Below are 14,298 nucleotides of genomic sequence, written 5' to 3'. Positions count from 1 at the left end.
GGAGGGTTCTTTTTAAGATAGAGTTGAATGCCAAGAGTGGTAAGTAAAGAATTTGACTTGCTGAAGAGAAATCTGACTTCTATTTTCTCCCTCAGTTTCGCTTTTTCAATTTTAACACTTTTTTGAAACTTTAATTTAGACTTACAAAAAGAGTTACAAAAGAGTACAGAGAGTTCCTGTATACCATTCATTCAGCTTCCCTTTATGTTAACATCTTGCATAACAGTGGAACTGTTTCTTACAGCTAAGAAATTAACTGTGACACAATACTATAACTAAAGTACAGGACGTATTTGGTTTTCACCAGTTTTTCACTAATGTCCTTTTTCCGCTTCAGGATCCAGGTGAGGATCCACATTGTCTTTAGCTGTTGTAGCTCCTCAGTCTCCTCCAATCTGGGATAGTTCCTGTTTTTCTTTGTCTTTCATGACCTTAATACTTCTGAAGGGTACTGGTCCCTTATTTTGTAGAATGTCTCCAATTTGGGTCTGTCTGTTGTGTTGTTATGGTTTGATTGAGTCCGTGCGTTATTGAGAAAGCTACCAAAGAAGTGATACCATTCTCAGTGAATCATGCGAGAGACTATGTGGTTTCGATACATATTACTGATGATGTAAATCTTAATCACTTGGCTCAGGTGTCAGCAGGGATTTTCTACTACCAAGTTACTGCTTTTCCCTTTGTAATCACCATATATTGTGGCAGAGATACTTTGGGACTGTATATAGCATTTTGGATTAAACTTTCACCCACTAACTTTAGTATGCATCTCTGATCTTGCCTGTGGCAGTTATTACCTTGGTGTTCTTTTTTTTTTTTTTTTTGAGATGGAGTTTTGCTCTTGTTGCCCAGGCTGGAGTGCAATGGCGCCATCTCGGCTCATTGCAGCCTCCGCCTCCTGGGTTCAAGCAATTCTCCTGCCTTAGCCTCCTGAGTAGCTGGGATTACAGGCACCCACCACCATGCCCGGCTAAATTTTTGTATTTTTTAGTAGAGATGGGGTTTCACCACGTTGGCCAGGCTGGTCTCAAACTCCTGACCTCAGGTGATCCAGCCACCTCAGCCTCCCAAAGTGCTGGGATTACAGGCGTGAGCCACCACACCCGGCTTACCTTGGTGTTCTAATGGTGATTTTTCTATTTTTCTCATTCTTTCTATACTTACTAATTAGAATTTTTGTGTAAGGAAGAGTTCTTGCTTCTCCCTTATTTATTTCTATCGTTGTGGGTTTGTGAATATTTTTATTATTTGGCTTATAATTCAACACAATTGCTTCTTTTTTGTTGCTCGAGTTTTAGTTTTGGCCATTGGGAGCTGCTTCAGGTGGGTACCTGTGTCCTTTGAATATATAATAACTTTTTTTTTTTAAAAGCATTCTTATACTTTCTGGCATGATAAAATGCTCCAGGATCATCTTATATTTTCCCTGTCCCAGTTTTGGAATTAACCAGTTCTCCAAGAAGCGCTGGTTCTTTTTTTTGGAGAATGATATTTAGAAACCAAGGTCTGGGAACTAGGTGTGTTTATTGCTGAAGGAGTGTCACTGCTTCTCACCTCTCAGTGACTAGAGCTAGAAAATGTATGTATATATGCGAACTCATGCGTACACACACGTGTGTGTGTGTGTGTGTGTGTGTGTGTATGCATGCATAAAGATTTGAAAGCCAGGAGTCTGTTGATACTGCCGGCTCTAGTCTTCTCCTTTTCCTTCTTCTCCTTCTCCTCCTTCTCCTCTTCCTCCTTTTCCTCCTCTTCCTCCTCTTCCTCCTCCTCCTTTTTTTTTTTTTTTTCCCCAGACAGAGTCTCCCTCTGTTGCCCAGGCTGGAGTGCAGCAGCACAATTTCGGCTCACTGCCTCACTGCCTCACTGCCTCAGCCTTTTGTGTAGCGGAGATTTCAGGCGCCTGCCACCACGCCCAGCTAATTTTTTTGTGTTTTCTTTTTAGTAGAGATGGGGTTTTGCCATGTTGGCCAGGCTGGTCTCGAACTCCTGACCTCAAGTGATCCACCCACCTTGGCCTCCCAAATTGCCAGGATTACAGGCATGAGCCACCATGCCTGGCCACTTCATTTTTAATCTATACATTTTTAACCAGGTAGCTTTTTTATCTTAATAAATACTATGTGCATAATAAAAATTTCAAACACAACTACTGTTACAAGTTTCTTAAGTATTCTTTAAGAATATTCTGTAATAAATAAGCGTGTATATATATAGTTGACCCTTGAACAACATGGTTTGAACCATGCAGGTCCACTTACACGTGGATTTTTTTCAACCAAATATAGAGCAGAAATACAGTTTTCAGCCAGGCACAGTGTCTCACACCTGTAATCTTGGCACTTTGGGACGCTGAGGCGGGTGGATCACCTGAGGTCAGGAGTTCAAGACCAGCCTGGCCAACATGGTGAAACCCCATCTCTACTAAAAATACAAATATTAGCTGGGCCTCTTGGTGGGCTTCTGTAATCCCAGCTAGTTGGGACGCTGAGGCCGGAGAATCGCTTGAATCTGGGAGGCAGAGGTTGCAAGTGAACCAAGATCGCACCACTGCACTCCAGCAACAAGAGCAAGACTCCATCTCACACACACACATACACACAATATAGTATTCATGGAACACAAAACCCAAGTATATGGAGGGCCTGCAGGTCCCACAGGGCCAACTGCAGGACATGAGCATGGATGGATTTGGATAAATGTGAGGGTGAGGCAGTTCTGGAACCAAGTCCTCCTGTAGACTGAGGGATGACTGTGTGTCTTTGTATCTTCTCTCTTCTTTTTATTCTCGCAGGAGCATGCTATATACTTTCTGCACCCTTTTCATCTAATTGGATATTTTGAGGCTATTTTTGACAGAGAAAAACCTTTTTCTGAGTTGAGATCTGACAGGTTGAAGCCCCTGAGAGATGGAAGAGTAAGAACTGCAGTGAAAAAAAAAAACCAAACCGAGATCTTCAACCTTTTCTTAGTTGCCTTAGCAGAAACTGATGTTTGTGTGTTAAAGCAAAGCTTGTTTGGGGATTTTTAAGACAAAACTGAAGCCTACAGTCCATGCTATGTGGGGAAAAAGTTAATAAGTAGGATCTTCCTTGGACTCTGGATATGAGTAGTAGTGAGAGAATGCACCATTTCCACAGACATGACCCCATCAGCTGCCATTTCCCACAGATAAACAGAACATTATACTAAAACTACATGGAATTCTCTCACGTAAAGAAACCAAAACGTTTTAGAGACGGATGTGTCATGTTTTAGATACAAATAAAGACCTGTTGCCATATATCTGAATATTTACATCAGTCATGGGACTGAAGATATTAAATTAAAAGGCTAGAATTTTGCATCTACTTTTAAGGTGTCTTTACAAAAAACAAATGATTGTGTACACCTTTTTCCTCTTCTTAAAATTGATTACTGTGCTGTTGTGCACGATTTCCTTAATAAGATACAACTATTAGTGTTTGTGGCATTTTGTGATTTGTGTAACTAACCCTTTCCCCTCCAGCTTCTTACCTTTCTGTTCCTGTGATGTTGCAGGGTTGCCTGATTCTGAGTGATGAACTGAACCATGCATCACTGGTTCTGGGAGCCAGACTGTCAGGAGCAACCATTAGAATCTTCAAACACAACAGTGAGTTTGCTGAAGAATTCACTGCTGGCCTTGGTTTTGCTATTCTTTCGATCCATGGTGGAAGTTAACATTAGTTATATTAGCACTTGAAAGTATAAATGAAGACAAAGTAGCAACATTTAAAATGTTCTTCCGGTCCAGTCTTTTAAAATTAGAGGTTGATGGAAGCCTCTTGTACAAATATAATACTATCCTTTTATTTGACCATGAAGTTTTCCATCCCATTTCCTTGTTTACAGATCCCTTACTCAAATACATTTACTCGATGACTATAGTGTATCTTGCCATAAGACTAACGGTATTTAAGTGAATAAATCAAGATCTCTGACTGGTTAATGAAGAGACTTAATAGATAAGCCAGTCCTTACAATATAGTGGACAGGTGCTGAAGTACAGCTATGAATAGATGCTGTGGGAGCACAGAGGAGGGTGGCCCTGAGCCAGACCTTTCCTCCCTCAGTGGAAATATCTTTGTGTATTATTAAAATGATTATTTAGAATAAAAATGCGTAACTTTCATAGTTAAAACACACACATAGGCAGAAAAGGTGACCAAACTGTATGTTAATAGCATCTTTTCCCAAAATGTGTACAGGCACAGACAAAAGTTTGGAAGAGTGTATACCAAAATGTTAGGTGTGTACCCGTGGATGGAAGGATCATAGATGATAACATCATTTTTGTTTTTGTTTTTGTTTTTGTCTTGTCTAAAATGTTTTACAGTGAGAAATCAGATCTTATTAAATATCACTATGTAACCTGTTATTTTCTTTTTTTTTTTTGAGGCTAGAGTCTCGCTCTGTCACCCAGGCTGGAGTGCAGTGGCTCAATCTTGGCTCACTGCAACCTCTGCCTCCCAAGTTCAAGCGATTCTCCTGCCTCAGCCTCCCGAGTAGCTGGGATTACAGGAGCGCGCCACCACACCTGACTAATTTTTAGTATTTTTAGTAGGGACAGAGTTTCACTGTGTTGGCCAGACTGGTCTTGAACCCCCGACTTCAGTTGATCCTCCCGCCTTGGCCTCCCAAAGTGCTGGGATTACAGGTGTGAGCCATCATGCCTGGCCTCTTTTTACAATACACGGTGATTGTTGTTTGTCATTACATGTAACTCTACCTCATTCTTAAATACCAGTGTGGCAGTTAGTGCCTGGGTGTGCCCTCATTTAATTGCCCCCTCAATTGGACATCGGGGCTGTTTCTAAATTTTTCTACTGGGAACAGCACTACAGTTACAGTTTTGTACCATCATCTGGTTAGTGCCTTAGGATAAATTTCTAGCAGTCTCAGAATGCATGGTTAAAAGAGTATACATTTTTAATACTTTTCCAAATTGCCTCTAAGCATTATATGAACTTTTTTTTTTCACTTTTATTTTAGGTTCAGGGGTACGTGTACAGGTTTGTTATATAGGTAAATTGCATGTCTCGGGGGTTTGTGTACAGATTATTTCGTCACCCAGGTAATCAGCATAGTACCTGATAGGTAGTTTTTCGAACCTTACCCTCCTCAACCTCCCCTGCCTCACTCTCAAGTAGACCCCAGTGTCTGTTGTTCCCTTAGTCGTGTCTGTTTGTACTCAGTGTTTAGCTCCCACTTACAAGTGAGAATATGTGGTATTTGGTTTTCTGTTCCTGTGTTAGTTTGCTTAGGGTAATGGCTTCTAGCTGCATCCATGTTGCTGCAAAGGACATGATCTCATTCTTTCTTACGGCTACATAGTATTCCATGGTGTATATGTACATATATATATATTTTTTTATTTTTATTTTTATTTTTGAGACAGAGTCTTGCTCTGTCTCCCAGGCTGGCATGCACTGGCATGAACTCAGCTCACTGCAACCTCTACCTCCCCAGCTCAACCAATCCTCCCATCTTAGCCACCCTAGTAGCTGGGACTACAGATGTGTTCCACCACGCCTGGCCAAGTTTTTTGTTTTTTGTTTTTTGTGTTTTCTTTTTGTATTTTTTGTAAAGATGGGGTTTCACCATGTTGCCCAGGCTGGTCTTGAACTCCTGGGTTCAAGCAATCCACCCACCTTGGCCTCCCAGTACTGGGATTATAGGCATAAGCCACCACACCTGGCCCACATTTTTTTAATCCAGTCTACTGTTGATGGACATTTAGATTGATCCTATGTCTTTGCTGTTGTGAATAGTGCTACAATGAACATACACATGCTTGCATCTTGTATGAATTTTTCCTCAACAACATGAGATTGACTGTTCCTACACACTGGCCAACATAGGCTATGGTGAATCATTTTAAATCTTTCCAAATCTAATGAGGAAATAATATGTTAGTTTTTATTTCATTGCTTATTAGATATAGAACAACTTTTTGCATTTTTACTGTTTTTTAAACTCTACTTGTAAGCTAATGTGTTTGTATTTCTTTATAAATTGGCCATTTTCAAATTGTTTCTATTTTTTACTGATTGTAAGAGCCCTTTATATTAATTATCTTTTCCTTTATGTTGCATTATTTTATTATTATTTTTTTGAGACAGGGTCTTGCTGCATCACCCAGGCTGGAGTGAAGTAGCAGAACCACAACTCACCACAGCCTTGACCTCCTAGGTTCAAATGATTCTCCTGCCTCAGTCTCCTGAGTAGCTAGGACTGTAGGCATGCACCACCATGCCGGACTAGTGTTTTTTATTTTTTATAGAGACAAAGTCTCGCTGTGTTGCCCAGGTTGGTCTTGAACTCTTAGGCTGAAACGATCCTCCTGTCTCAGCCTCCCAAAATGCTGGGATTACAGGAGTGATTCACCATGCCCAGACTGCACTATTTTTATATTATTGACTTTGTTTTCAGTGTCTTCCTGTACAGACTCATGAAAATGTTTTTGTTGCCACACTTACTGTTTTACGACTTTCGGATTTTACACAATACCCTCCTCATTCTCAGATCATAATATTATTCTTTCATGTTTTCTTCTGAGAGTTTTGCAATATATTTTTTATTTAAATTTATGTGGAATTTGGGGGCATAACATTGGAGAGGTTGAATTTTTTTTTCTAAGTAGATAATATGGTTAAGCATTCTGCTATAGGTATTTCTTTTTTTTGAAACAGTCTTGCTCTGTCACCCAGGCTGGAGGGCAGTGGCGTGATCTTGGCTCACTGCAACCTCCGCCTCCTGGGTTTAAGTGATTCTCATGTCTCAGCCTCCCAAGTAGCTGGAATTACAGGTGCCCACCACCACAGCCGGCTAATTTTTTTTGTATTTTTAGTAGAGACAGGGTTTTGCCATGTTGGTCAGTCTGGTCTCGAACTCCTGACCTTAAGCGATCCACCCGCCTCAGTCTCCCAAAGTGCTGAGATTACAGGCGTGAGCCACCACACCTGGCTGATGCTTCTTTTATCTAAAATTTTGACCAGTATTATTTTTCTCCTCCTTCTATATATAAACAGAGAAAACTAAAATAATTCCTGTGTTTTTACTTGTCTTCAGCTGATCGCCATACATTGCTCTCTGCCTAAGAACTGGAGGCTTTGCAGGACTTGGGGAGGCCAAGGCGGGCAGATCACCTGAGGTCAGGAGTTCAAGACCAGCCTGGCCAAAATGGTGAAACCCCACCTCTACTAAAAATACAAAAATTAGCTGGATGTGGTGGCATGCACCTGTAATCCCAGCTACTCAGGAGGCTGAGGCTGGAGAATCACTTGAATCCAGGAGGCCGAGGTTTCAGTGAGCAGAGATCACGCCACTGCACTCCTGCCTTGGCGACAGAGCAAGACTCTGTCTCAAAAAAAAAAAAAAAAACTGGAGGCTTTGAGTCAGGACGTAATTTACTTCTGTAGGGAACATCTCCTGAATCTTGATTAGGTCGTATGCAGATTTTTTTCTTAGAAATTACTGAATGTGTAAGCACAATCACAACCTTAGACTATCTTATTTGTGTTTGTGTTCTGTGTTTTTATTACCTTATCTCTTTTTCTGTCAAAATTGTTTTCTGCAAAGAGCAAAATCATGTACTTTTATAACTCCTTCCTCCAGTTACAAGCAATACAGAATACAAAATCAGATTTTATGATAGGGCCAGGCGTGGTGGCTCACGCCTGTAATCCCAGCACTTTGGGAGGCCGAGGCAGGCGGATCACCTGAGGTCAGAAGTTCAAGACAAGCCTGGCCAACATGGTGAAACCCCATCTCTACAAAAGTACAAAATTAGCCTGGCGTGATGGCGGGTGCCGGTAATCCCAGCTACTTGGGAGGCTGAGGCAGGAGAATTGCTTGAACCTTGGAGGTGGAGGCCTCAGTGAGGAGAGATCACACCATTGCACTCCAGCTTGGATGACAGAGGGAGACTCCATCTCAAAAAAAAAAAAAGATTTTATGATAGGATGTCTCCCACCCCTATTAAGTATTCCCCAGACTTAATGTTGCTTAAATTTGGGGGAGTTTTTTTTAAGGACTTCATTTCAGGGCAGGTATTTTAAGTATGAAATCTGTAGTGTGGCAACAATGGTCTTCAAAGCATTTGTCTTTAACAAGGAAATTATGATCATCATTAATGGCAGTAGCAGCCAAGTTGTTTCCAGGCCCATTAACCACCATAAGAACCAACAGAGCCACAAGAACTTGGTTGTTTATGGACAACTGATGAAGTCAAACATGGAACAATTTCAACTGATTGTCGGGCTTGCTTAACACACAGACTTATACATGCCCCAGACGGGTGTATTTTTAACCCAGTACCAAAATAGAACTCTTTAACAAGCATTTATTGAGTACGTCCTGGGTGAAAGGAAATGGAGCACGCACTGTGAAGTTTTTTTACGCCTTGCATTTGTTTTTTTAGGAGGAGTATGTGTCTGTGATGGTTTATTCACACTCTCTCGCTCTGTCTTTTTTACGCATTTATTTCCGAATGACTCACTGGGATTAGAGATACAGTTTGATTCTGTATTTTTCGATAAACACACAGAAGCTAACTTAATGGCAGGGTATTTAACATGAGACACTGGTCATTTTATAAGGAAGCTAATGAACTGAGTCAGCCACCACCGTCCTTTAGTCAAGTTTCGATGGTTTGAACATTTGTTACATTTTGGATTTCAATTCAAGGTGGCAATAATTCACCTATTTTGCCCTGCTTTTTTCTGCCCAACTCTAATTATGTCCTTTGCTATCTGAGGCATGGTTTCTGAATGAGAAATATATCTCTGCATTTCCAGAATAAAGTTAGGAAAGAGGAAGATGCGGTATAACTGTTCTTTTTTGTGCTCTGTAGATATGCAAAGCCTAGAGAAGCTATTGAAAGATGCCATTGTTTATGGTCAGCCTCGGACACGAAGGCCCTGGAAGAAAATTCTCATCCTTGTGGAAGGAATATATAGGTAATCCTGCTTTATTATTCTTACCTTTGTGACTTGGCCCCATGAAGTCATAGAATTTTTTAACTGAAGGGAACATTAGTCTATCCCCCTCTGGAAACTAAGGAGACAGTGTTTATAAGTCGCTAAAATACCTGGAAACAGAGTCAGCATTAGAACAGAAGTCTTTTTGTCTAGTTCTTCGTTATTCTTTCCATAATACTACATGGTCACCAAATCCCCTATTTGGGTCTTTTATTTTTCTAGTTTGTAGAGGGAACCTATATGTAGGGGCAAGAATTGGAATATATATTTTCATATGTCAAAACAAATTACACACCATTTAATTTTAATAAATATTTTATTTTAGGCTGAGTGCAGTAGCTCACGCCTGTAATCCCAACACTTTGGGAGGCCAAAGTGGGAGGTCGCTCGAGGCCAGGAATTTGAGACCAGCTTGGGCAACATAGTGAGAGCCTGTCTCTGTAAAAAATAAAAAAAAATTAAAAAGAAATATTTTATTTTGGTTAACCTTTACAGCTTTTACACGTATTTTTACCACCTAATTTTTTTTGTTCTTTTGTGTCATTTTAATTGCCTGTGCAATGTGATGCAAAGTCTCATGTTGCCTGTAATTACAAGCTTTAGAAGAATCTGCTGTGACCTTAATTATTTTTGTTGTGAATTAAGATTGCTTGTGTTTGGTGCTTGTTTTTTGTTTTTTGGTGGTTTGGGTGGCTTTTTTTTTAAGACGGAATCTCGCTGTGTCACCCAGGCTGGAGTGCAGTGGCGCGATGTCGGCTCACTGCAACCTCCGCCTCCCGGTTCTCCTGCCTTAGCCTCCCAAGTAGCTGGGATTACAGGTGTGTGCCACCAAGCCCAGCTAATTTTTGTATTTTTAGTAGAGACGGGGTTTCACTGTGTTGGCCGGGCTGGTCTCGAACTCCTGACCTCAAGTGATCCGCCTACCTCAGCCCACCAAAGTGCTGGGATTACAGGTGTGAGCCACCGCACCCAGCCAGTGCTTGTTTTAAAAGTCCAGTTTTCTTTCCCCTAGTCTTTTGCCTTGCCATGGCTTCATCTACCTTTGTCAGTTTAAGCCACAGATACAGTTGTCAGACCATTTAAAACCCAATAAACTCAGCCGGGCAGGGTGGCTTATTCCTGTAACCCCAGAACTGTGGGAGGCCAAGGCGGGTGTATCACTTGAGGCCAGGAGTTCGAGACTAGCCTGGGAAACATGAGGAAACCCTATCTCTACTAAAAATACAAACATTATCTGGGCGTGGTGGTGGCGGGCACCTCTAGTCCCAGCTACTTGGGAGGCTGAGGCACAAGAATCGCTTGAACCCAGGAGTCAGGGATTGTAGTAAGCCGAGATTATGCCACTGCACTCCAGCCTGGACAATGGAGCAAAACTCTGTCCCAAGAAAAAAACAAGAAGCAGTAAACTCAATAATAATGAAGTGCCAAACTCCCAATTTTGATTGAAAAAGTCTCAGTGTATATGTGTATATATATATTTTTTCATGTTTTGCCAGCATGGAGGGATCTATTGTTCGTCTTCCTGAAGTGATTGCCCTCAAGAAGAAATACAAGGCATACTTGTATCTGGATGAGGCTCACAGCATTGGCGCCCTGGGCCCCACAGGCCGGGGTGTGGTGGAGTACTTTGGCCTGGATCCCGAGGATGTGGATGTTATGATGGGAACGTTCACAAAGAGTTTTGGTGCTTCTGGAGGATATATTGGAGGCAAGAAGGTAAACGAGCCATGAGAATGAGCGATTAGAGATAAAGTCACTGGCAATTAGATTTGGTACCTCAGGCCTAGCAGATGGGTCCCTGAACTGGGATGTCTGCAAATTTGCCTCTGGTTTAGGCTCATAATACCAGTGAGTGACTCTAATGTCTCCTCACTGAACTAAAGGCTGGTTCTGTTCATTGTTTGTTGTTTTCTTATTTGAGCTTCTTTCTAAGCTACATGCTGATCTGAGATATAGAATACCCTCTTGTGTGAAAGAACACACAGTGGTGCTCCCTGCCCGCCCCAGCCTTCTGTTGGGTTTGCATTGTGCTCGCAGTTTCAAAAACAGTGGGGTTGTCATGGGAGCCCATGGGAATAGCAGGTCACCTTGCCCTTGGACACAAATATATCATGAGTGAACATGGAGACAGGAAGCAAAAAAGTTGTGCCAGCTGTGGGGTACTACAAAGCATTGTATTTTTCAATTTTTTAACTATGAAGTTGCCTTTTCTGGGTCTTTGTAGTCAGAAAAAAATCATACGGTGAATTTTGATGCAGGTAAGAATCTGTGGTGTGGTCGAAATGGTGAACCATAAAGACAGAGGCCTGGGTCTGAATATTTCTCGGCTTACTTTGTTAGACCTCAGGGAAAACATTTAACCTCCCAGTTTCCTTGTCAGTAAAATGGAGATAAATATGCCCAGCTTGTAAGATTGTAGTAAGGGTTTAAAAAGTAATATATGTCCATGCTACAACGTGGGTGCACCTTAAAAACATTATGGTAAGTGAAAAAAGTCACAAAAAGTCACATATTGCATGTTTTAAAATATGTGATACCTAGAATAAGCATAGAAACAGAAAGTAGATTAGTAGTTGCCGGAGGCGGAGGGGACAGGGAAATGGAAAGTGAATGCTAATGGGTATGAGGTTTCCTTTCAGGGTTATGGAAATGTTCTAAAATTAGTGGTAAAAGTGGCACAACTCTGGATATACTAAAAACCACTGAATTGTGCTTTAAAACGGTGAATTCTGTGTATGTGGCTTATATCACAATGAAGCTGTTATTTTTAAACGTTGATTGCAATGTTAGGGAAAAAATAATGTATGTCAGGTATTTGTATATGGCACAGAGGAGGTGCTCATAAATGTTCTTAATTTTGCTTCACCACTCAATATTCGGAGTATTAAAGAATGGTTATGCTGGGCACAGTAGCTCACACCTGTAATCCCAGCACTTTGAGAGGCTGAAGTGGGAGGATTACTTGAGCCCAGGAGTTCAATACCAGCTGGGCAACATAGTGAGACTTCATCTCTACAAAAAAGTAAAAAAATTAGCTGGGTGTGGTGGCACATGCCTGTAGTCCCAACTATGGGGGAGGCTGAGATGAGAGGATTGCTTGAGCCTGGGAGATCAAGGATGCAGTGAGCCGTGATTACACCACTGCATTGCAGCCTGGGCAACAGAGCAAGACCCTATCACAGAAAAAAAGGTCATTCTTTTAATACTTGATTGCCTTTTAGAGAGAACTCATTTTCAGTGACTTTTAATCAGCTTTGATAGATTTTTTTTTTTTTTTTTTTTTTTGAGACCAAGCCTTACTCCATTGCCAGGCTGGAGTTCAGTGGCACAATCTTGGCTCACTGCAACCTCCGCCTCCTGGGATCAAGCGATTCTCCTGCCTCAGCCTCCCAAGTAGCTGGGACTACAGGCACGTGCCACCATGCCCAGCTAATTTTTTGTATTTTTAGGAGAGACAGGGTTTCACCGTGTTGGCCAGGATGGTCTCGATCTCTTGACCTCGTGATCTGCCCGCCTCGGCCTCCCAAAGTGCTAGGATTACAGGTGTGAGCCACTGCACCTGGCCAGGTTTGATAGATTTTTATCTCAAATATTACCTTTTTGTTAATGGGACCAGGCTCACTTTGGAGAGTTGTTTTTTAGTAAGCTTTGTGGCTGTGAACCAAAGGATAGAAAAATAATACTCTGGGAGATCATTAAAGTACAATATATTTGTGCTTTTGGTTTTTTTAGTACAATTTTTAATATTTTTGAGATAAAACTGTTTCATAGCCACATTTGTGTCCCCCTAATTTGTTCTGGTACATAAGCTTCTTGTGTGTGCATTTTAAAGATTTGGTGAAATTAAAAGATATCAGAGAATAGGGATATACAATTAAGTTTTTTTGAAATCCTTGTAAATGACAGAGTTTTACTTTATTCAGTGAGATGTCATTGGCATTTTAATAAAATACCTTGTAAATTTCTATTTCACATTTATATCATTTTATACATTTCTGCATATCTGGAGGAAGTTCTAATGCTCTTAAAGTTGATGTTAGAGAACTGTTATTTAGGGGTAGAAGGATGGGCTTTACAGGCACACAGAGCTGCAGATGACATTTTCTGTGATACTTGGAATTAAATCATTATATCTAAAAAGCAATCCAAACACCTTGTTTAATTCAGCCGTGTTCATTTATTTTTAACTTTTTTTTTTTTTTTTTTTTTTTAAGACAGAGTCTCACTCTGTCCCCTAGGCTGGAGTGCAATGGCGCAATCTCAGCTCACTGCAACCTCCGTCTCCTAGGTTCAAGCGATTCTCCTGCCTCAGCCTCCCAAGTAGCTGGGATTATAGGTGCCCGCCTCCACGCACAGCTGATTTTTGTATTTTTAGTAGAGATGGGGTTTCACCATGTTGGTCAGGCCAGTCTTGAACTCCTGACCTCAGTAGATCCACCCACCTTGGCCTCCCAAACTGCTGGGATTACAGGCATGAGCCACCATGCACGGCCATATTTCTAACTTTAAATGATACATTCTCCAAATTTAGAGGGGTTGTTTTAAAACTAGTTTTTCTCTTATGTTGTTCCATGTTTAAAAAACAAAACCAAACCTAAGAACTTTGCCATGTTTCTGACCCAGTTGTTGCCAGCGGTATGCTTCGACCATGTTGGTTGACCTTGTATCTCAGATTAGTGTCCCTATTCCAGTGCCATTGAAGTGAGGAGTCCTCTAGAACTTAGAAGGAAAGGACTGACATTGCCAGTGAATGCAAGAATTGTCTCTACTTATCTGCCTCTGTGAACTCCCCAGGAGCTGATAGACTACCTGCGAACACATTCTCATAGTGCAGTGTATGCCACGTCATTGTCACCTCCTGTAGTGGAGCAGATCATCACCTCCATGAAGTGCATCATGGGGCAGGATGGCACCAGCCTTGGTAAGTCTTTCTTTTCTTGAAACATTGCATAAGTCCACCTAGCAGCCAAACGTGCTGTTTTTCTTGAGCTTTTTTCCTAAAATAAATAGTCAGGTTTACTAATAGGCAGAGCTGGCTGGTGTGTGGTTTCCATGGACACTTTTTTAGTGTGTTTGATACATATGCCATGAGAACGACCCTGGCTCACTTTCTATGGAATTTTCTTGTTTATAGATGGGAGGCTTTACTCTTACTATCCTACATACCCTCTTAACTCAGAGGTAATATACCTTCGAGGTTTTTCTTGAATTACATAATTTTATGTGAAGGTATAATTCACTGTTAGTGATGTTTCATTAACAGCATAGTTAAGAGCTGCTGTTTTCATAAATTAGT

At 41.1% G+C, this 14,298-nt stretch overlaps 1 protein-coding gene across 2 annotated transcripts in view; it reads left to right on the top strand.

Annotated features, from left to right (window-relative positions):
* SPTLC2 (serine palmitoyltransferase long chain base subunit 2) overlaps positions 1-14,298 on the top strand; it is a 101,027-nt gene that overhangs the window by 50,930 nt on the left and 35,799 nt on the right. Inside the window, exons 6-9 of one of the 2 annotated variants that reach the window (XM_510095.9) lie at positions 3,541-3,634; positions 8,876-8,981; positions 10,499-10,718; positions 13,797-13,923. In XM_510095.9, the coding sequence (XP_510095.4) occupies positions 3,541-3,634; positions 8,876-8,981; positions 10,499-10,718; positions 13,797-13,923 (547 nt within the window). The remainder of the gene's footprint in view (positions 1-3,540; positions 3,635-8,875; positions 8,982-10,498; positions 10,719-13,796; positions 13,924-14,298) is intronic. The other variant, XM_063793817.1, reaches the window with a different exon arrangement.

Source organism: Pan troglodytes, chromosome 15, assembly GCF_028858775.2.
Source record: "Pan troglodytes isolate AG18354 chromosome 15, NHGRI_mPanTro3-v2.0_pri, whole genome shotgun sequence".
NCBI lineage: Eukaryota > Metazoa > Chordata > Mammalia > Primates > Hominidae > Pan > Pan troglodytes.
Note: the sequence above shows the minus strand (reverse complement) of the source record. Positions and strands in the feature narration are given on the sequence as shown.